The sequence below is a fragment of the Tachypleus tridentatus genome, chromosome 7 (assembly GCF_004210375.1).
Source record: "Tachypleus tridentatus isolate NWPU-2018 chromosome 7, ASM421037v1, whole genome shotgun sequence".
NCBI lineage: Eukaryota > Metazoa > Arthropoda > Merostomata > Xiphosura > Limulidae > Tachypleus > Tachypleus tridentatus.
This window is the reverse complement of record NC_134831.1, coordinates 58195544-58219849: the sequence shown is the minus strand read 5'-3', so window position 1 is coordinate 58219849 and position 24306 is coordinate 58195544. Positions and strand designations below refer to the sequence as shown.

General features: G+C 36.1%; 2 protein-coding genes across 4 annotated transcripts in view; one reads left to right on the top strand and one right to left on the bottom strand.

Moving 5' to 3' along the window:
• LOC143255742 (nuclear receptor-binding protein-like) overlaps positions 1-13481 on the bottom strand; it is a 54922-nt gene extending 41441 nt beyond the window's left edge. For both annotated transcript variants that reach the window (XM_076511898.1, XM_076511899.1), the window contains exon 1: positions 13212-13481. In XM_076511898.1, coding sequence (XP_076368013.1) covers positions 13212-13367 — 156 coding nt within the window. In that variant the 5' untranslated portion in view covers positions 13368-13481. The remainder of the gene's footprint in view (positions 1-13211) is intronic.
• Positions 13482-16953: 3472 nt separating this feature from the next.
• Positions 16954-24306, top strand: part of LOC143255740 (ras-related protein Rab-10-like) — a 33168-nt gene continuing 25815 nt past the window's right edge. Inside the window, exons 1-2 of one of the 2 annotated variants that reach the window (XM_076511896.1) lie at positions 16954-17257; positions 21085-21145. In XM_076511896.1, coding sequence (XP_076368011.1) covers positions 17131-17257; positions 21085-21145 — 188 coding nt within the window. In that variant the 5' untranslated portion in view covers positions 16954-17130. The remainder of the gene's footprint in view (positions 17258-21084; positions 21146-24306) is intronic. The other variant, XM_076511897.1, reaches the window with a different exon arrangement.

The following is a 24306-nucleotide window of genomic DNA, read 5'->3' as shown; positions in this document are numbered from 1 at the left end:
GATCAAAGATAAGCCCCAAGAACTTGGTCTCCGGGACCACTGGCAGCAAAATTTCACCGATATGAAGTTCAGGATCAGGGTGAATACCCCGTTGATGGCAAAAGTGCATGCATACAGTTTTGGAGAGAGAGAAATTAAAGCCGTTCGCCAGAGTCCACTTCCATTACACAATTGAGGGCGGTTTGTAGTTGCCGCTCAATATATCTCATGTTTGACGACTGACATGAGATGTGAAAGTCATCGACATACAGCCCATTCGCAACAGTGAGAGGGAGTTGTTCAGTGATGGCATTTATCTTTATACTGAAGAGTGTAACACTCAATACACAGCCTTGAGGAACTCCAAGTTCCTGTACAAAACAACGGGGAAAGTGTCGAACCCACACGAACTTGGAATCTTCTGCCCATTAAAATTTTTTTAATAAACATGAGTAGATGGCCACGTAACCCATATGTATGGAAGTCTCGCAAAACGCCATACCTCCATGTTGTGTCGTAAGCCTTCTCTATGTCAAAGAATATTGAAACAAGACGTTGGCGGTTGAGAAAGGCTTCTCTGATAGATGTTTCAAGAAGAATTAGGTGGTCTGTGGTGGAGTGCTGTCGACGGAACCCACACTGGGTGGGCGAGAGGAGGTTGTTTGATTCAAGGAACCAAACAAGACGAGCATTAACCATCCTTTCTAATGTCTTACAGAGACAGCTCATCAAAGCAATTGGGCAGTAGTTTGAAGGAATCTTGGAATCTTTCCCTGGCTTAGAGAAAGGTAAAATAATAGCCTGGCGCGCCAGGCATCAGGAAAAACATTCTCCTGCCAGATCCGGTTGAGAACAATCAGAAGGACATCAAGAGAAGCAGGAGATAGATGGTGAAGCATGTCATAATGAATATCATCAGGTCCAACAGACGTACTGGCAGACCGATGAAGGGCCATTTTTAGTTCCACCAGGGTAAAGGGACAATTATAGTCAAAGAAACAGTCAGTTCGAAAGGATAGAAGTGATCGCTCTGCCCGAGTCTTGATGACCAGGAAGGTGGAGGAACAAGCAGAAGTGCTAGATACCCGCAAAAGCTTTCACCTAGAGTGTTAGCGATGTTCCGAACATCAGTCACCTCCTGACCATTAGAGAGTAAGATCGAGAGGGGGACAGAATTGTAGTGCCCATTAACCTTTCGAATCCTGTCCCATATGATCTTGGAACTGGTGGTATAAGATATACTGGTTGTGAACTTAATCCAAGATTCCTTCTGGCTGTGACGTCTTACCCACCTAGCATGTGCACGGGCCCATTGGAAAGCAACCCGGTTTGAAAGTGTGGGATATCTACGAAAAGTATCCCAGGCCCGCTTTTGAGCCTTCCGTGCTAAGTGGCAAGCAGGATTCCACCACGGACGAGGATATCGTGTCGAGGTTTTAGGAATACACTGAGCAGCTGCATGTGTAATACAGTCAGTTACCGCTGCTACACAGTCGTCTATTGATGGCCGATTTACGATGGCAGGATCAAGTTCTGCGAGAGCAGTGAAAGTGGACCAGTCTGCCTGATCCAGCTTCCACTGGGGCATGCGGGTAGGGTGGCATCGACCACGGCCAGTCTCTCTCTCAAAAGGATCGAAAATTGATCACTGCCTAATGGATTACTGTCAACCCTCCATGAAAAATGGGAGAATAATGAAGGGGAGTAAACCGAGAGATCAATAGCGGTAAAGAACTGACTACGTGCATGAAAATAAGTGGAAGAACCAGTATTGAAAAGAGAAAGATTGTGATCAGAGAGCATCCGCTCTACAGATCGGCCCCTCCCATCAATAATAGCACTTCCCCAGAGGGGATGATATCCATTAAAATCCCCTAGGGTTAGAAATGGAGATGGCAACTGTTCAACGAGAGCATCAAAGTCTGATTGATCACATGTCTCTCCAGGGGACAGGTACAGAGAACAAACAGTGATGGTATGACCCAAGGAAACACGGATGGCTACAGCCTCCAAGGGTGTGTTGAGTGACAAAGACAGGGTGAGCACATGTTGATCAACCAACAGTGCTATCCCTCCATGTACTAGACCATCACACAACCTGTCATTTCTGTACAGAGAAAACTGCCGAATGGAGACAGTATCAGCAGTTTTGAGAAATGTTTCTTGTAAAGAAAGAAACAGGATGGTAGGAAGCAATCAGCGTTTTGATATCATCCAGATTAGAACGTAAACCTCGACAGTTCCATTGTATCAAGGTGCCCATTTTTTAAAACGGGTAGGTGAAGTGGCTGGAGAACCCTTCGGTTTACAACCACGTCTTTTTTCTTTACTGTCTTTAGTCGGATGAGGTCTATCAACCTCCATGGATCCTGCTCTGGGTCGGGTGGGCAGGTTTTTGTTATTAGAAGGGGAATCCAGTGAACGAGGATGCAAACAAATAATTTTTTTGTCTCTTGTGGTGGGAGAAAAAGATGTATCAGAAGAAATGCCTGTATTTGAAACTGAAGGACATGGATCTTGAGGTTTGTTGGAAGATATGGGAGGAACAGAGATGGGTGTGGAAGTCGATTCATCAACCTTTTTAACCACAGAGATCAAAAGGCTTTTCATTTGTTTTGAAAATGATTCTCTTGGAGGCACAGAGAGATCTGTCTGCACTCCCACTGTAGTTGTGGAATGAAGTGCAGCAGCATATGTCCGAGATGGAGTTGTGGACAGCAATTTCCGAGCCTCAGGATAACTAATGTTATGTGTCGTTTTCAAATGCTGCACCTCTTTTTCCTCCAACCATTTTGGGCAAGAATGAAAGTAAGAGGGGTGAGAACCATTGCAGTTTACGCAATGTGGATTCATGTCACAGTCATAGGCATCGTGGTCCTTGCCTCCACAACGACCACATGTCAGGGAACCACGACAAGATGTTTTTGAGTGGCTGAATCTCTGACATTGGAAACATCGAAGAGGGTTTGGAATGTATGGCCAAACCCTCCAAATGAGATAACCTGCCTTGATGGTGGCAGGTGCACGTGGTGAAGTAAATGTTAAAACGAGGGAATTTGTTGGCAGTGTAACTCCATCTTTGCAGTGGAGATGCCTCACTGCAGAAACTCCTTGAGTGGAGAGACCAGCGAGAATCTCTGACTCGGGAACGTTCTTCAAATCCCTTTCAACAATAACTCCTCGTGAAGAATTCAAGGTAGCATGGGGTGTAACCTCAATAGGTATATCCCCAATTGCCTTTGAATTCAAGAGGAGTTCACTGTGTTGGGATGTGGATGTTTCAACCAATATGTCACCAGATCGAAGTTTCTTTACTGACTTTGGAGAGCCAGCAAGTCCCTCTAGTCCCTTTTGAATAAAAAAAGGGGACATTTGTCCTAAAGGTTTTTCGAAAGAGAATGTAATATAAGAAAATGAGTAATGCGTGTGTTACTGATGTTGAAGATTGCTGTTCTGAGTATTCAAGACGTGGTCGCTACCCATTGACTGTTTTTTTACAATTTTATTTAAATTTTTAGAGGATCCATAGGAAAAAGGAAAAATTTCAGTACCCACTGACCCCACCCACCATGGAGCCCTACAAGGGGACGCACTACAAAGTCATGCAAGGACAATGCAGCAACGCCAGGGTTTCGTGAGCACTATACCCAAACACCAGCATCAGACACAATGTCCACAACACCCGTTGAGAACTTCCAACACTGGTACTTGGTTGACTCTAGCCCAAGTGGACCAGCCGATTGACCCAAGGGGAGCCACCCAAAGGCCGCCCGTCTACAGGAATTCGAGGCCAAAGTGGTGCGTTAGGGTTGGACCCCTCAACCACCAGGATCCTCTCCTCCCCTTCACCGGTCCCCACGCACGGCAAACACGTGGGTGGATGTTTAGATCCCAGAGAAGGTAACCAGATAGAACAGAACCTTCCCTGGGAGGTCCCCTCACCACGTACAGGAATCCACACCGAGGGGAGAACAGGTCAGTGACCAGTCTTCAGTCCTCTCTTTTCGGAAACTAGAAACAAGTGGGTATAAAAAGCCCTAAAACTGCATACAGCATCTTCAATATCCCATTGTGTGAGAGGGTCTTTGCATCATCTTGGATAGATTCTAGCATGATAAAGGAGAATCCTGAGGAGAACAAAAGAAAAACAGGCACATGGGGCAAGGGAAGGAAAATGAGAAAAGATATGACAAACCCCTGTGAACCCAAAGAGAGATGAAAGGGTTCCAATAATAAATATAGGTTGCCAGACAAGCTTCCATCAGGTAGTTTCTAGAATCACTGTTGGTATATATGGTGTTGTGAAATTTTGATAAAAAGTGAAACCACAGGAAGATGGGTATTTCACGTTTATTGGCACAAAGATACTAGGTTATCTAATACATTGACGTTTAGTGGGGAGATATGGCTGAAGAGTATCAGCAGAAACAAGTATTAATGGATATACATTATCAGTTATGAAAATGTTAACTTCCAAAACATACTTACCATCTGCTGACAATATGGCTAGAATCCTCCAACACTGAGAAGTAGGAGGGGCTGGTACAGGCATGATTGATACAGAAAATGTCTGTATAAAACAGGAGTGCACAAAGTGAAAAATCTGTACAAGAGTGGTGAAACTGCACTACATCCAGAACAGGTATGCTCTTCACCTATATCAAAGGTGGAATGGAATACAAGTAATCACCAGTATGGACCAGCCTAAACCAGACAGCTAAGGTTCCACCACTCAGGGTTGGGATTAAGAGGTTATATTACCTACATCTTATGTTGTGGCTAGGGCCAGTGGATCACAATGTCATTTACAGATATATGCTGTGACTCACTCTGCTGGAATCACAATGAGAAAGTAAACAATGCATAAGTGGACAATCATTCTTCTCCACATGACAACAAATTAGGCTCGAAATGACAGGCCTGGAGAAGTATGGAAAGACCCTATGTAGAGCCAAAGCCCCAGATGGTGAATGGGTTATAACATCTTCAAAACAAAAGGTCTTGGCATAACCATAGACCCACAGTCCAGACTAAATCAAATGAAGACATGACATGAAGGACGTTCAGTGCCCTTGTACACTTGACATGTAGATGCCTGATATATTTAATAAAGGCCAGCTTAAGTCAAAGATAAGCCCCAAGAACTTTGCCTCAAGGACCATGGGAAGAAAAAACCAAACTCAGTATGGAAGTGAATACCTTGTTGGTTGCAAGAGTGCATGCAAACAGTTTTAGAAAAGGCAAAACCATTTGCTCAGATCCACTTGAACAAAGGGTTGAGGGCAATCTGAAGTTGCCACTCAATAAACCTCACACTTAATGATTAACACAAGATGTGGAAGTCATCAACACAGAGCTAGCTTGCAATAGTAGGAGAAAGTTGTGCAGTGACAGCATTAATATTCACACTGAATACACAGCCCTGAGGCATCAAGCCTACACATACTTGGAATTGCCAATCCATTGAAAAGTTCTGTATAAGAATGGGTAAATGGCCATCATCCCACATGAGTGGAGGTCTCACAAAATGCCATACCTCTATATAGTATTATAAGCTTTCTAAATGTTAAAAAATACAGAAACAAAATGTTATCATTTGAGAAAGGTTTCTCTGGTTGATGTTTGAAGTTGAATCAGGTGGTCCATAGTGAAGCTCTGTCATCGGAACCCACACTGGGTTGGCAAGAGAAAGTTCATTGGTTTGAGGAACTAAACAATATGAGCATTAGCAGTCCTAAGACCTTACAGAGACAGTTTAAAGTAATTTGACAATAGTTAAAAACAATCTTGAGATCATTCCCAAGCTCAGATAAAGGGAGGACAATAGCCCAACACCAAGTATCACAAAAAACATTTTCCTGCCAGATCCACTTAAAAACAACCAGAATACTAGCAGCAGAGGCAGGAGAAAGATGCCACAGCATCTTGTAGTGAAGACAGTTTCACCAGGGCCAAACAATGCACTGATAGATTGATGAAGAGCAAGCTTGAGTGCTACCAGTGTAAAGGGGTGATTATAGTTACCAAATGGCCAGAGACTCAACAACCAAGAAGGTGAGGGATGAAACAGAAGTAAAAGATGCACAAGAAAAGATTTCACTGAGAGTATAGTTAATGTTCTAAGCATCAGTAGCTCGAAAAAGGAGGGAAGTATACTGCCCATTGACCTTTCAAATCTTGTTCCATATGATTTTGGAACTGGTCATAGAAGAGATGCTAGTTGTGAATTTAATCAAAGATTCCTTCTAGCTTTGACTTCTTACCTGTTGAGCATTTGTATAGGCCCGCTACATTGTAAATGTGGATTTGAAAGTGTGGACTTCACAATGGACAAGGATATCATGGAAAGTGTTTAGGTTTTAGAAATAAATTAAGTACTCATTTGGACAATACAGTTAGTCACTGCTGTTACTTTTTTTTTTTTTAAATTCATGGCATACAAATGATAGCAGCATCAAGTACCAAAAGAGCAGAGAAAGAGGGTCAGTTGGCCTGGTCTAATTTCCACAGAGCCACAAAGGTTGGTGGCATGGACTACAGCTTGTCTCCTTCAAAATGACAGGAAAATGATCACTGCCCTCTGGGTCACTGCCAGCTCCAAGAAAAGTGAAGGGAAACATATAGAGATCAATAACAATAAAAAAAGACTGATTAGGTGCACGAAAACATGTATAACAACCAGTACTGAAGAGAGAAAGGTTGTGATAAAAGGGTATATGATCTAAAGAATGACCCCTCACATCATTATCAACACCACCCTAGTGGGGATTATATCCATTAAAGTCCTCAAGGATTAAAATGGGAGACGGCAACAGTTTGATGAGAAAAACAATGTCTTGTTGATCAAAGATCTCTCCTGAAGAGAGGTAAAGAGAAAAAACAATGATGGTACAACCCAAGGAGATATGGATAGCTACAACCTCCAAGAATGCATCTAGTGGCAAAGATGAAGCAAGCATGTGGTGGTTGACCGGCAACACCACCTTTCATGCATTCATCCATCACACAACTTGTCATTCCAGAACAAAGACAAATTACTGAAAGGCAACTGTATCAGCAGGTTTCAAAAACATTTCCTACAAGGAAAGATGCACCAGATGATAAGAATAAATCAAAGTCTTAATGTATCCACATTAAGATGAACACCTCAACTATTCTACTGTATCAAAGTAACCACTTTTACTCAAGTGGAGGAGAAATTGGTCAGAGAGCCCTTCTGTTTTTGACCATGCTCTTTTACTTTGATAGAAAAAGGTCTATCGACCTCTGTGGATCTCGCCCTGGGTCAATTGGGAATGTCTCTGTCAGTGTATGTAATTCAAGTGACTGCAGGCATAAACAAATAATCATTCTGCATCTCGCAGCTGAAGAAGATGATGAAACTATGCAGATGCCAGAAACCAGAGCTAAAGGGAGTGGATCTGGAAAGCCATGGGAAGGAACGGTTGGAAGAGAGACAGAAGAAGATGTTCACTTGTCAACTTATTTAGCCATAGAGGGCAAGATACTCTTCATGTGGTTGGAAAATGACTCTTGTCAGAGGCACAATGGATATATTCCCAACAGTCTTCAAATTTAGAAGGAGTGTGGTATGTTGTGATGTAGAAGCTTTTACTAAAATGTTACCATATAACAACTTCCTGAATGACTTGGGGGGGGGCAGCAAGTCCTTCTAATCCCCTTCGAATGAAAAGGAGAGATCTGCCCTAAGAATTTCTCAGATAACAAATGAAAAATGAGAAATCAAGGCATGGAATCCAACTGCAATAGTGACTGTGCAACAGTCATTCATGTATGGTAGTTTTCCAATTATCTGTTGTTTATTCAGTTGTTACGAATTGGGGTATCCATAATAAATAGAATAAAATTTCAGTGCCCACTGACCCCACCCACTATGGAGCCCTACGAGGAGATGCAATACAATGCCACACCAGGGCAATGAAGTAACACCAGAGTGTCAATAGCATTATACCAAAACAGCAGCAGACAATATCCACAACAACCAACCATCAAGAATGTCCAACACTGGTACCCAGTTCACTCCAGCACAACAGGACCAGCTGATTAACCACGGGGAAGCACCTTAAAGCCAAATTGGCATGGTAGAGTTGGACCCCTCAAGCACAAGGGTTCTCTACTACCCTTCACAGATTGCCACACACAGAAAACATGCGAGTGGATGTTTATATCTCACAGGAGATAAATTGAAAGTACAGAATATTTTCTGGGAGGTCCCCTCACCACTTACAGGAATCCACCTCAAGGGGGAAATATCAGAATGTATCATGACTATTTTTCCCTTCAAATGAGACAGACCGTGAACCACTGCTCAATGTACTGCAAGAAGTTTTAGAATGTTTATATGAGGGGTAAACTTGTCTTCTGTCCAAGGACCCTGGAACTCCTGACCTTGAAGGAAAATTTCCCAATGCTAAAAAGATGCATCTGTGAACAGGTAGATCTCAGGACTAGGTGGTAAAATGAATGCCCAAATAGCAGTGTTCCTCTGATCCACCCACCATTCACAATGTTTCTCCTGATTAATACAGGATAACACAAAAGATCAAAACACATGATCCATTAGTCACAGTAGCCACTGGAGAGATTTCATATGGACTCATTCTAATGAAATGAGAAATTCAATGGATGTCCACATCCCCAAAGAAGAAAGAACCATCTGCTAAATAGGAAACTGAAGTAAAGATGTGATGGCTTTTTCCATGGCACGAAGATAAATAGATTGGTTCAGTGTGACACAAGCATTGGAAAACACACCCAAATGGATGAAATATCGAATCGGTGACAAAACAGCTTTCTACAATCTGATAAGAAAGCCTGCTTTTTGTGGCTTCTGAAAGAAGAATCCAAAAAGTTGTTCTGCTAAATAATGGGATGAAACCAGAAGGAGCCAGTCATCCACATGTGTGCACAGGTCTAAGGAATGTAGGTGGCACAAAAAAGCTCAAAAATCTCTACAGAAGACTTAAGATACTGATGCAAGACCAAAAGGAAGAGCTCAGAACAACCTGATCTTTGTGCATAAAGTTGAAAAACCTTAGAGAAGATGCAGCTTTAGAAGTATGGAGATAAGCATCCACAACAAACATAGTCATCCAGAGACTCAGTGCAAAGTGCCATAAAATGGTGAGAAAAGATTCCATGGCAAAGCAAGGTGGGTTAAAAAAACAAAACAAAACTGATTTAGTTAAGATGGTGTCCAATAATTAATTCAATCTGTCTTCTTAGACATCATAAAGAAAGGAGAATAAAATACTGAAAGAACGGGATTGACCCTCTCTACTGCCCTTTGGACTAACAACTTTCTAAAAGGTCTAGAAATGAAGCTCCATTCACTGAGGATCTGTTGGAAGTGAAAAAGCGATATGATTAGGTAACAGTGATATTAAATGAAGCCAGAACCTGGAGCACCATGGATCCTTGGTGAAAGAGCTCCCTATATTCAGGAAGAAATTCAATTGAGCACCCACTATTCCATCTCACCCAGGACAGTCACAGATACTATTACCATCGGTTCGCCCGATCCAAAGATCCTTGAGAATATGGATGAATCATGTTATGAGAACAGAAGTGGAGATATCAAGAAACACTGCAGGTAGTTATTTTAAATTAGAGATAGAATGACAATAAGCCAAAACAGGTAGTATCGATTCAGAATTCTAATGTCTCTGGAACTCCATCAAATAACATAGAACAAAAGTATTTTCCTGTAACTCCCTGAGGGCAGGAGATGGTAAGCAAACCCTCTTTAATAAAGAGGTTTTACCCAATAAATCTCAAGAATAAACCAGTGAAGAGGCCAAAGAAAGAATGAAAGACAATCCAACTGAAATAAGACAGCAAAAACCCTCAATTCATCCTCAAATTGTAGTGAGAATTTTTATAAGCTTCCAACAAAAGTTGGACTGAAGATAAATACCTCAGGATAATCATGGCAGTAAGACAAATATAAGGAAACTAATCTGTTTAAAGTGGTCACACGTTCCAATCTAGATCCCCCCCTCCAAATCCAAAAGGGATTCATCCATTGAGAACTTAAATAGACCTCGTCCTTGTGATGATAAACCAAAGTATGCTGATCAGATAAATGAGGGGAACAATGCTCAGCTATCCTGTTACATACTGAGCAGCAAATTCCACAGCATGAACAGCAACATTAGGAGAAGGAGGAGGTAAAACCCAGTAGTCACCTGCTGTCCTTTCTGCTAATAAAGAAGTAGAATTAAATGTAATAGAAGATATTCCAAAACTGTACAAACTCTCTTAAACAACAGAAGAAAAGGGGCTGGATAGGCTGTTCAAAATGATTATCTGTTGAGGCTGGTCTAGTAAAAGGAGACTGAAAAAGTGAGTTGAAATTTTTGCCAGTCATTCCCAGTTCATTTATAAAAGCTGCCTCCAGACTCTAGAGAGAGACCCCTTAGACAGTACACATCTCCATCTTGCCATGAATTACATTATGAACAGCCTCAACTGAGAGTGACCACCCCCTCTCTTGGTTATTTACAAATACCCAATAGCAAAGGTAGAGGAGAAGAGGTCTAGTTGATCTCTGTAGTAGAAACTAATTTTGGGAATTCACACCCGTCAATATTTTTTTTTTCAAATTTTTTTAAATAATGTATAATTATAAGCAAAAATAATGGCATAAATGGTGACCTTATAAATGTTCACAATGTAAATAAGAAACAAGCACAACAAATACTTTATTGAGAAAAAATGATTATATTATCAGGATGAGTCTAAATAGCAGGCTCATTAAAGCTGATGGAGAAATTTGAAAGTTAGAATTTGTCTAAAAGAATTCTAGTGGGGTATAAAAGACTGGAGCAAGCATTCTCAATGTGTTGATGGAAAAAAAAAAAAAAGTGGAAACCCTTAAGACTGAGAAACAGTTATAGTGTCAGCATAAGTATATTTTGGAATAAAGGCCTCTCACATTTATGCTGTATTCTTAAGACAATCAGACCAGGATTACAGGACCAAAGTTCACAATTTAGAAAAATATAGGCAACATTTCAGTTGATTAAATTTACCAATTTCTAGCTTTTATTCATGAAAATATCTTCTAAAAATGCAATTTATAATACAAAGCCTCATTCTTTTCATCACTACAATTACAGATTAATCTGCTAGAAGGAAACAAAACACTATACATAGTGTACCTCTTAATTTGTATGGGGTCCATTTTAAAACCAGTTTCTTGAAGTGGAGCAATAGATTAAAATGGGGTTTAATACAATAACAATTACTGTACAACTTTTCTTCAAATAGATAAGCATTTCACAATAAACTATCTCTAAGGATTTAACCCCTTTTGGATCATGAACCTCTTTGAGAATCTAATTTGAAAGCTATGAACTTTCCCTCCCTAGACAAATGCACATAAAACACATGTACACAAATACACACAAGTCATGGACAAAAAATAAATTATTTGTCTCTTGTTCAAGGACCCCCTAAAGCCCTTCTAGTTAAGAACTCCAAACCTAAGCTGTCATTATGTCTACAATTCCTCAGTTCAAGTACTTCTCTCATCCATAATTAAACAAGTACTAAACAATTTTCAATAACATTTGTTAACTTATTTTTAAATAAATTCTATAAGCCCACACACCATTACTATGATTAGTTTTAAGAGTTTATGAAGTTTTTAACACTTAAACTAACACTAATTTTCCCAGCTTAAAACCACATCCTCACCAAACCGTAAATACATTTTGTTCATACAGGGAGCGTATTCTCCACACACTTTGTTGTTGAATAAAATCCAAATGTGCAACTTTTCTAACAATACCTCAAAATCTGTGCAATAATTGTAACCTCAGTTTCCTTTCTGCCAACTCTAATTGGGTATGATAACATGAAAGTTTCTTTATATTAACTAAAATAGGCTTCACATGCATTATGTTACTTCTTTGACAACTATTTTATGCACAAGAGATTTCATCCATGGCTTGCAAAATCTTTGGTACAGTTAGCCACCCTAAGAATTTCAATGTTATCTGCAAAGTTCAAAGATGCTACAGACTTGCAGGGTTATTTAAATCATTTCATGCACTGGGTCTATACAAATCCAAAATTTAAGGTGATATTTGTAGATTTTCACAATTCAGTTTGCTACACTTTAAATGGAAATACATTAAATACTATGGTTGAATAAAAAGATTCAGTGTTACGATTGAAAAGTTATTCATAATATAAACAGTGTACTGTAGCTAGAAATAGGGCTAATAGCATTTTGGGAAGCATCTGTACAAATTTTGAATACAAGACAAGGGATATTAGTGTTTCATTGTATGGATCACTTATAAGGCCTCATTTAAAGTACTGTTACAGTTTTGCACTTCCTTCCTCAGGAAGAATATTGATTTATTGTAGAAGGTTCTGAATAGAGCAAATAAGATATCTTGGAATGGTGAAATTGTCCTGTAAGAAAAGACTAAAAACTCTAAGCTTGTTTTCTCTAAAGAGGAGAAGGATTAGCAAGAATTTGATTTAGGTATTTAATGTTATTAAGGGTATTGACAACATACATCCAAACCTTTTGTGTTTAGCAGTGAAAACAATAGGACAAGAAATCATAAATTCAAATTTTAGTAGCAGTTTTTACAGTATTAGTTTACAGCATAGTTAGTTTCTGGAATGAACTGCCTTCAAGAGTCGTGGAGGCACAAATATTAACAGAGTTCTAGACAAGATTGGATGAATACAATAAAGGTAATGGGGTGGTTATAGTTGGGAGCTCAAATAGATATCCTTGATACATTCCATTCCGTCCTTTTAAAAAACTTTTTATGAAAGTGAACAGCAACAGAAACTTCCACAAAATTGTTTCCTGGTACCATTTCCCCATACAATAAGATGATGTTTACACTACAAATTGTACTTTGGCATATCACTCCAGCTGTTCACAGAAGTGCAAACAGAATTTGTTTCAATTTCTTTAATTATTGAAGGCGACATTTAGTATTATAATTATACATAAAATTTATTCACAAGGATTCGGGGGGAAGTAATGAACAGTAGAAGCAAACAAATTACCCTAGTAGGGACTCTTTCCTATTACTATTACAACTATAATAGTATTAGTACTACTACTGTAGAGTAGTATTAATATGGTTCCTTTAGCACTAGTAACAGAACTAAATTAAATTCCAATTTTATACTAATTCGATTATGCTTAATCTTTAGTAAAGTTTAGGCTTACTCACTTCTTCCCTTCTTTTAAGCCAACGACCGCACGGGCTTTCTTCCAAAATCTCACTCTCATCTTCAGAATCATCACCACTCTCTCTTTCGTCGTGTGGTAATTTTGCTTCTTTCTTTTCTTCTTTGTTACCGCTTTTACTATCCCCTTGGTCTTGCATCTCAGAATGTTTTAGTTACCTGTTACTTTTATTAAACGCTTGCTTCAACTTTAAAATATCCTAAGTCGTATACTAGGATATGTTAATTTTGAATAGTTGTGACATCTAGTGAGGAGAATTTGCATGCGTTTAACTCGTATAAATAGTTAAGAAACATAAAACTATTTCTACAGCATATAAATATTTAAACAAAGTTATGTATAAATTTAACATACACAAATAAATCCACAATAAATATGTACTACCCTCGGAATTCAGGACTCTTAAACCTAACAAAAACGTTTAGTCTTGTGAACCACTTACACGTAGTAATTACATAAATCTCAACCACGCTTAATAAATATTAAATATTGTACTCTAAAAGAATGTACTTTATGTTCTGTTTCAAAAACGAGTAAAATACAACAGTTACTTTCAAAAACATAATTAATATCTTTAGCCCTTGCATCACCAATTTACGTCACACCAAACATGCTCGCCCTTACAGCCATGGGTGCGTTATATTGTGATGATCAATCCCACTATTCGTTGATAAAAAAGCAGCCCAGGAGCTGGCAGTGGATGGTGATGACTAGCTGCCTTCCGTCTAGTCTTACACTGCTAAGGTAGGAATGGCTAGCACAAATAGTCCTTGAATAGGTTTGCGCGAACTTCAAAAACAATATATCATCAATTTATTTTCATATAATTTACTAATAGTGTCATACCCCCCATTTTCAAATGTAAAAGTTTGATGTCTGCTAGAAAAAAATGCTAATAATGATGATGATATAATGATTGAGAAGTTTTAAATAGTAAATATCTATAAATAAAGGTACACTATAAACTCAAAAATCACTGACGCTGTGAATTAATATAAAGTATTCAATTAGTGACTCAGTTTAATGTGAGCTTAGTTATTGCATCTATTCAGTTACTAAATCTATTATCAGACTCGGCATAGCCAGGTGGTTAAGGTACTAGACTCGTAATCAGATTGTCGCGGATTCAAATCCCCGTCACACCAAACATGCACGTTCTTTCAGCCGTAGGAGCGTTATAACGTGACGATCAATCCCACTATTCGTTGGTAAAAAAGCAGCCCAAGAGTTGGGGGTGGGTGGTGATGACTAGCTGCCTTACCTCTAGTTTTACACTGCTAAATTAGAGACGGCTAGCTCAGATAGCCCTCGAGTAGCTTTGTGCGAAATTCGAAAAATAAAACAACCAATCAATTATCCGAAGGATTATACAAGTAAATTAAACGGATGTCACTCAATTTTGAAACGTATTATTTGTAGTCAGGCCTACATTTAGTTACAGTTGTTAGACTTACAACTTTATTTTTGAAATTTGGCCTACAAGTGAATACGACCGTACTATACTTTTATATTTGCAAACTAAATTAATTGGTTAATTTTACGTCGACTGTACTTGGCATTTTTTAAACCAATAAACTCAAAAGATTAATTGCAATATTAGTGATACCGTTGTTTACTTATTTTTATGTGTATTTGTGTGAATTACGTTATTGCTATTAGGAACATTATTGAGTTATTTTCAACCAAGTCATTGATTGACAAGCAACTTGCAGCATGAGAGCTTAGGAAAATGTATACAAAATTAAAAAGCGAGATATGGTTTGGATCCCACTTCGTTTAGCATCAAAAAGTTAGTTCTGTGTACTTTATCTATATATTTAATACATTTCTCCAACTTGAAGTTTCTTGGTGTCCCAGCTTACATTTCATTAGGTAGTTTGACATGAGCTAATGGTTAGGATTCTTGACCGCACTTTAAGATGAGATTCGAATCCCCCCACCTATCATGCTCGCGATGTCAGAGTAGCTTAAGAGTTGGTGGTGAGTGTGTTTACTAGCTGTTTTCCTTCTACTCTATTACTTCTAAATTAAGAACGGTTGAAACAGGTGGATCTCGAGCGTCTTTGCTCAAAACTCAACAAACATTAATTTCTTTTGACTTTCTTGTAATTTGTCTTGTAGAAAACTTCGAGAACTGTTAGACACGTTATAACTGTGAAACGTTCATTTCAAGTATGAAGCAATAGTGACAATAGTTTTCTTGTGATTCACAAAATATTATGATGAAACTTGGATATCTTTTTTTCTGCTTAAATACCTAGGCAAAATGAGAAAAAGGGTTTTGTTGGTTAATAGACAAGATAAGGAGTTAAAGATATTTGAACACAGTTTATCCGCGTACAAACAGTAAATTTTTATAAGAACATGAAAACTAAAATGTTGATAACTGCTAATTCGTTACAATGGAATACGTAAAATTACCTGCTCAAAGCTAAAGGTTGAAAAATCGATATTAATTATACGTTATAATGTTGTATTTTAGTCTTTTTTTCCCTTTATGGCATTCATTAATATTACGTAGCCTCCCGCTAGTACAGCGGTATGTCTACGGATTTGCAACGCTAAAATCAGAGGTTTGATTCCCCTCGGTGGGCTCAGCAGATAGCTCAATGTGGCTTTGCTACAAAAAACACACAAAACACAATATCAAGTATTTCTCTTAGATTGAATATTTATTTCTAAATTATAAAATATTATTAATTATGTTAGACACTTTTTTTTTTTAATTTTGCGCAAAGCTACACAGGGCTATCTGCGCTAGCCGTACCTAATTTTGTAGTGTAAGACAAGAGGGAAGGCAGTTAGTCATCACTGCCAACCGCCAACTCTTATGTTACTCTTTTACCAACGAATTGTGAGATTGACTGTCACATTATAATGCCCTCACGGTTAAAAGGACGAGCATGTTTGGTACGATGGGGGGTTCGATCCCAAGTCGATTACAAGTCGAACGCCTTAACCCACCTGACTATGACCGGTCACGGTATTTTTAATATTTCATAAGTCAATCGATTTCAATTCACAAATGCAAATACTTTTTTTATTCACTAATCACAGATTTAAATTTAGTTTCTATACTTGAAAGAATACTGCTATTCACTAACATTCAGTTTTTTTTTTTTGTTTTGGCTTTGAATCTCACAAGCCCTGAAGGAGTTCGAAATACAACGAGGGGCGCTCAGAAACTGTTTTTATTTTGTTTCATTTGAAGTTCAGTTGTATGGACTATATTTAGGTAATATGAACGGTGTGAATTTGTTTTGTAAATTGCGATGAATTAAGATTTTGACATGTTTAAATACCATCACAGGTGTTCTTCACATATTTTAAATTAATATTTATTTGAAACGTGTGTGTGTTTTCTTATAGCACAGCCACATCGGGCTATCTGCTGAGCCTACCGAGGTAAATCGAACCCCTAATTTCAGCGTTGTAAATCCGTATACTTACCGCTGTACTAACGGGGGGCTATTTGAAACGTAATATAGCTGTATGAATTATGTTTATTTATATTTATTATCATTTCTACTTTTACAAAATGTACTAAAATGTGATACTGATATAGCCACATCTTGAGCTTTAAATTTTAATTAATATATATTAGTAACTTTCTTTAATATTGCCTTCAGAATGAGAACATATCTTATAAAAATAGTGAAAGCATAAATACACTCTTAGTTTTAAAGCTTAAAGGATGGAAATATATTTTCTTACCACTTAGGGCTAGTCCATGATATCACCGCTAGAGAATTTTATTTTTTGTTTGTTTTTTAAGGCCTTTATCAGATAAGTAAGAGTTACTTGTCCTTAACCTAGTGTGTGAAAAATTGGTTGTAAGCGTCATAGGCTTAAATTTAGTGTAGTAACGAATTGAGTCGATAGAGTAGTTACTTTTGCTGATAATGGCCAAGAAAACTTATGATTTATTGTTTAAATTGTTACTTATTGGAGATTCAGGTGTTGGAAAGACATGTATTCTATTTCGGTTTTCCGATGACGCATTCAATACAACGTTTATATCCACAATAGGTAAGTACGGAAGTAAAATAGACTTAAGCGATTTAATTTAAATAGAGGATGTATGTGTGTTGCGTTGTTGATCCTGATATGAGGATGTATGTGTTTATAATATGAATATTTACGTAAACGTGTTATTGATACAACTAAAATTATTGGTGAGATTAAGCACATTGGCTTTATAATAATGAAACTTTCATTGAAAGTTTGATAAAAAAAAAAAAGGGCAAGACTATCGAAGTTTTGAAGTTGTATTTGTGAGCTGGTCTTAGTGCATTGTTTCAAGTGTTTTTGCTAAACAGACAAAAATACCAATATGTACGATTATAACTTTTTGTTTTTGTTGGTGAATTTATGTAACTACACGTATAAAGTATAATGAATTGATTTTTAAATGGAACTGATATTTTTTCTTGTTACTTACAAAATAAAAGAGTATGTGGACTCAGCTTATTTGTATTGTTAAATATTAATGTTATCAACTGGTGTTAATAATGTCGTGGTATTAGAATATGCACTGTGTAAGTCGTAACACTTTTGTGTAAAGTTTTATGGTGCATTATTGAACAAGTTTTTTATATTTGAATTAGTACCTTCAGAAATAAAAGTGAGCTAGAATATAAATTAAAACAGCCAGTTGGGTTCATAAGATCTGAAAGAAATGGACTGTGAATAAGATTTATACAAAGAACAGTAAATAATATCAGTGATTAATATATGTGATTATATTAAATCATTGTTATCAAATTATAGTACTCAAAAAAAAAAAGATTGATAGAGCTATATACTAAATGGTAATTACTGCATGAAACTTGGGTAATTGGAATAATCAAAAGTAGTAATAACTGGAAATACTGATTTTATTAAGCTGAACATCCTTGAAAATACAAATGTTTGGTCTAAGTAGCTTAAGTCTCATAATGCTATTTATTTGCATCCATATTTATTATTCTTTATTATATTGACCTTCTTGTCATTCCAAGCTAACATTTCATAACTAGCATTGAAGCAGTGCTTGTGTAATCATGTTACATATTCAGTAATATAAAATTGATCTTTTTAGTCTTCCCTGTCTTGACCGTGTTTTAGTGGACTAGTATTTTGTAATATAGTCACATTTCAAATATTACACACACACACACACACACACACACACACACACACACACACACAGTAATGTATATATATTATTACTATTTACAAATTAATTGTTAAACTCATTTTTCTTGAAATATAGAACAATAAATTGAGAAGTAAAGCAAACAATTATCATTACTTGCTACAACCTTTGTACTTGGTTGCTTCTGGAGATATGTTGCTAAGCCTTTTAAAAATCTTTAATGTGACAGATATTAAACAAAAATTGTTTAGGTTTTATATATACAATTGAATAACCAAAAATTCATAAATAATTATATTGATACCATAGAACTCTCCTATAACTTACTAAGCTCAATAACTAAGATATATTTAGATTTTACAAAATATGGAACTTCAAGCAGACTAAAGACACACCTTACCTCATTGAAATGTTGGATCACTTAACCTTATTAGATGGTTAGAGATGGTTAATTCAGAAAATTAAAATGGCTGAGAAAATCACTCTTGGGGACATTTTAACACTCTTACGAAAAGTGGGGCCTAATAGGCCCCAGAGCAACTTGAAAGGTTATTAATATTAGGCTAATAATTTTGTATTTAAATGAAATTGCCATTTAAATCCATTAATGAATGGATTAACGAGATTCCCACTGTACCTATCTACTATCTAGCGAAACCACAGCCAGGGGAACGGGCTTGGAGAAATCAGGACTAGAAACGTCTTTTCGTAGGAGTGTTAAGCTGTTGATTGGTTATTTGCATATCATATATTGAAGTAAGTGCATGTAAGGGACCATTTCTAAAAATGGAAACAGGTGAATAAGGCCACTGTGTTTGATTCAGTACATAAGCCAAATCTTAGCAAAATAAAGAAATATAAGATTCTTATTTTATATTCTAGCTTTTCAATATTATTGAGTTTCTGCTTTGTATGAAAGTATAGACTTAGTATTTTGACATCACAAACATCTAATTTTAACTAGTGCTGGATTCAACATACCAATGTGACTCGCTAAAATCTATCTAGGTGTATTCTTATATATTCTTTTAAATTAAGAAACTAACTTGTATATGATATTAAAGTTGAATTATAACATATAGTTTGATTCCAAATGTGATTATAAATTAATAAACTAGTAGTTAAATAAAACTTTGAATGCAAGTCAACAAATGAGATATGGCCTTTTGACCCATGACCCATGGTAAAAGGTTAATTAGTATTACAAATCACTCATGTCTAACTGTGAGCTCAGCTATTTCAGTAGATTATTTCTTGATCTTTGTATGTTCACATAATTATTTAGGGTTTCTCACTGCTCCTTTCCAGGATTTATATTACTTTCTGGAACTATAAATTTCTGTTATTTTATTTCTTGCTGTATTATTTGTATTTATAAAACTCTGAGTTATGTGTAGTTATATTAGTTTTATTTTGCACTAGGAGTGTATCACTCTACCATCCAGTTTTCCTGACACTGTTTATATAGATACTGTGACTCTCGATTGTTGCACTCATGATGTCTCTAAAGCAGACAAAAAATGAGTCATTAAATTTGAAAATATTTTGTTTATGCAGGGCCTGGCATGGCCATGTGGTTAGGGTGTGTGACTCGTAATCTTTGTTCTCCGTCATACCAAACGTGCTTACTATTTCATTATTGGGGGCATTATAATGTGACATTCAAATTCACTATTTGTTGGTAAAAGAGTAGCCCAAGAGTTGGCATTGGGTGATGATGACTAGCTGTCTTTCATACAACTCATACACTGCTAAATTAGAGATGGTTAGTGCAATAGCTCTTGTGTGACTTTTTGCAAAATTCAAAAACTTTTATGTATGTTGCAATTTACTTCATCAGTAACAGTGTAATCATATTTTGTTAATGAGTGGAGAATGGGCAGTAAATGAATATTGCTGACCACATGTTGTGACTGTATGGTGATGCCATGTACATTATAATTTCTTTACTTTTTGCTCACTGAAAAGTGAGAGAAATGGCTGAAATACATTTTTAAAGGTAAAGAGAGCCTCAAAACATTGTGCTAATGCAATACTTGTGACTGACTTTATCTATGATAAAAAATTTAATAGGAAAGGCAGATATAATATCAAAACACACAGATGGATAGATTAATCAGAATAAATGAGTGATTTATCAGCACTTTATGAAAACCTTTTTGAATATGTTATTGTACTCATTCAATAGTTTTGTTGGTTAAGGCAAATTATGATGTGACATCATAATTTTTTGTTTCATATACTGCATATCAATGAACAGGTTTTTAATTTTTCTTAAACTATGGAAGGTCCTGATTAAACTAATTACTTACATTGTCCTCGAGGCACATAATTTTAGAATATGGTAGTAAGCTTCTGTCAGTTTTTTGCCTCAAATAATTTCTGTTGATGTACACAGGAATTTTGTTTCAAGTTCAGTCTTAAATTGGTACAAGCTAAAAGCATGTGTGATATCCTATCTCTACACACACACTTTTATATTCAGATGTATAAATATGAGAATGGATGAAAAACCTTAAAGTTGCCTGTTGTAGTTTAAACTATAGCAAACTGCTTCATCCTTTAATGATGCAATCACATTTTTAGAAATTCAATGAAAGCCATGCAGTCAGATATACATGTTTGTATCTTTGCAAATACTTCTGTAAAAGTAGAAACCTTAACTTATTCACTTTCATTCAGAGTACTGGATATTAATAAGGTATTTGTTTTTTTCCAGGTATTGATTTCAAAATCAAGACAATAGAATTGAGGGGGAAGAAAATTAAATTACAGATATGGTAAGTTTTCAGAAATCTGTGTATTATAGTTAGCATTCTAAACATTAATATGTCTTGTTTGAAAGTGATCTTAACTGTGTGTGCGAGTGACACTTTAAAATATTTAATGGCTGCTAGGGAATTAGCTGTTGCTATTTTTAGTAGCTGACTATTTTGAGATATGTTAACAGTTTGACTTTGTTAAAATCTGAATTTACTTCACACAATAGAATTCTTAAGCTTTTGGGTTTTTTCCTTCCTATTAAATGTTATATTTATAGGATTTTTTACTGTCACTTAAAACTGATTTTATAAATGTTCTTTCAAACACCATTGTTAAAGATAAAAAAAAATAAAAAACAATTAAGGATTCTGCTTCCAATTTTATGAAATCAGACTGTTGAGCTTTTTAACATGAAAATATTTTGGTGAGGCTTATTTGAACTAAACTGGATAATACTCAAAATTACATAAGCATAAATTTTGTGTCAAGTTTTTGTTTACAATGTTTTATTTTAAGTAAAACATTTTAGATAAAACACGAGTATTTAATGCAAGGTGATGCAAAGTAACGCCATTTTGATATTTAAGTCGTGCTTTTAGATTTTTCCTTTTATGTTTGTGTTTCACCATTGGTTTTTTTGTAATAATTCGTATGCATGGAAGTAACATTGCCATGGTGCATGTATGTATGGCATGTGAATAACTAATTGAAAGCTCAGAATGTTCCCTTAGTAGTTTTATTAATCATTTTCAAAGGTTGGGATGCTATCTTGTTCTTTCAAAACAAGATTATGAAGAGGTAAGTTGTGTGTTTAGTCTGCACAAAACTTTATTTTTAGACTAAAATACAGCTTTGTTACTGGATTTAATAAATTATATTGGAATTGTTTTGTATTTATATAGTGATATAAAAATAAAACCTATGGAAATTATTTCATGTCACATTCTCCACGTGTGAAATTTCTTAAGGCTTAGCAAGGTACAAAAAGAAGCAACTAAGTGCAAAGGTTGTAACTAGAAGAGATAATTGTTTGCTTTATTTCATTTACTGTTCTGCATTTTAAGAAAAATGAGTTTAAGAATTTGTTTGCAAATAATAATAACCTATATTCATATATAATGTAGTATAACTGAAACGTGACCCTCTTTCACAAAATACCAATCCACTAAGACACAGCTAAGATAGGTTATGTTGTAAAAGCCAAAGGCCAGTTTTATGTTCCTGATACAGTAACATGAGTGCACATGCATCGTATCATTGTAACTTCTGTATTGTTAGCCACGCATGACTAGGTCAGTATAATATAATGTGTAAGTGCATGTGTGGGTATAGTACATTATTTAAGGTATCTAGACTAAACATTTATGTTTTTGTGTTATAATTTGCAGTCATTCTAGATTGTTAAGACGTAATTTCTATTTATTTTCTATTTTTTTTTATGGTTGGTATGTAGTAGGTTAAATGTTGATTTAGTATATTGTTCGGTGAAGGTGGCTCACTACCTCAGTTTATTTCTGAATGCAAAATGGTGTCCAATCCTAGATCTTTCATTGAGCACAGGTTCTATGTCCTCTACATAATTCTAGGGGCAAGCAGAAAGCTTCTTGTACACTTGGTTGGGAAGCAAGGGTGATTGTTCATAATTCCAGACTAGATGAGATCTGTTCGTTTGTTTGATTACATCATACAGGATCCAATCATTCTGAACCTGGAGGTGTTGACTTTTGAAGTTCTTCAGGTGAAGAAAGTTTGTCTGCTTATGTAATACTTACTTTCTTGTCCTGATTCCATTTATGCTAATAACATCACTTTATGGCTACAGATTGGGATCCAATCAAAAACATTGGTTCAATAGTTCTTGCCACCAACATGCAATATAGGTATTACTACCCCATAATTCAAATCCCTAATTGTGGAACCTTGGCTATCTGGTTGGGATTAGTTGAAATTGGAGATTACTTGTATTCTATTTCACCCTTTGATATATGAATTAAGATAAGTATACCTGTTCTGGATGTAATGCAGTTCTCCCACTCCTGCACCATTTTTCTCTTTATACATTCCTGTTCTATGCAGATGCTTTCTATATGGATCATGCCTGCACTGGTTCCTCCAACTTCTCAGTAAGGGATTCTAGCTATAGTGTCAGCAGATGTTGTTTTTGAGATTAACATTTTCCTAAGCTGAAAAATTATATCTAGCGATATTTACCTCCCCACTAAAAGGAAAATATTAACTTTCATTTAATTTCTGTTGCATATTTTTTGTACATAAGAGTAAAATTTAAGTACACTTGTATGGAGCATAGTTTCTTTATATATAGTTTCTTTTCTTTACATATAGAAGCAAAATTTTTTTTTTTTTTTTTAAAGAAAACAAATACAGTGGCATCTTGGTTCTTGAACTTAATCAGTTCCAGAAGGTTGTTCGAAAACCAAATCAATTTTTTCAATAAGAAATGCTGTAAATTAATTCGTTACAGACCTCTAAAAATTATGCATTATGAAGCATTTTAAGTAAAAATATTGCTTATTTATACCTGTATAATAATACTTACATGCATCGTCAACCACAAAAACTATAAACACAATAAAAAAACAACAAACAAACAATAAATGAAAAGTTAACTGTACTTTACCTGTGCTGAGGAGAGCTGATGGCTTACAACTAGATGTGAGTGGAAATTATTTTATGATTTTAGACAAATCGATGTATAAATATTTAGTGTATGTGTAAAATTTAGGCTACAGTATCTTATATAAAAATATAGAAAGAGAAAGCAGTATTTAATTTCATTCCTTTTTTTGACTGTAATTCTTCAAGTTTGGTGTAGACTTTTAAATTCTGTACTGATGTTAATTGCAAAATGAGGATCATGTAGTTGTATGATATATATAATCTCAACGTTTACAAGAGAACAAGATATATACAAGGTCTGTTAAAAAAATACGTGGACTAACGTCATAAAACAAAATGTACTTTATTTAGAAGTTACAGGTCTGGGACCCCTTCAAAGTACTCTCCTCCCCAACGCACACACTTATCCCAACGGTGTTTCCACTTGTTGAAACAGTCCTGGTACGCTTCTTTTGTAATGTCCTCCAGCTCCTTCGTCGCATTTGCCTTAATCTCGGGAATCATCTCAAATCTTCTTCCTTTCAAGGGTCTTTTGAGTTTG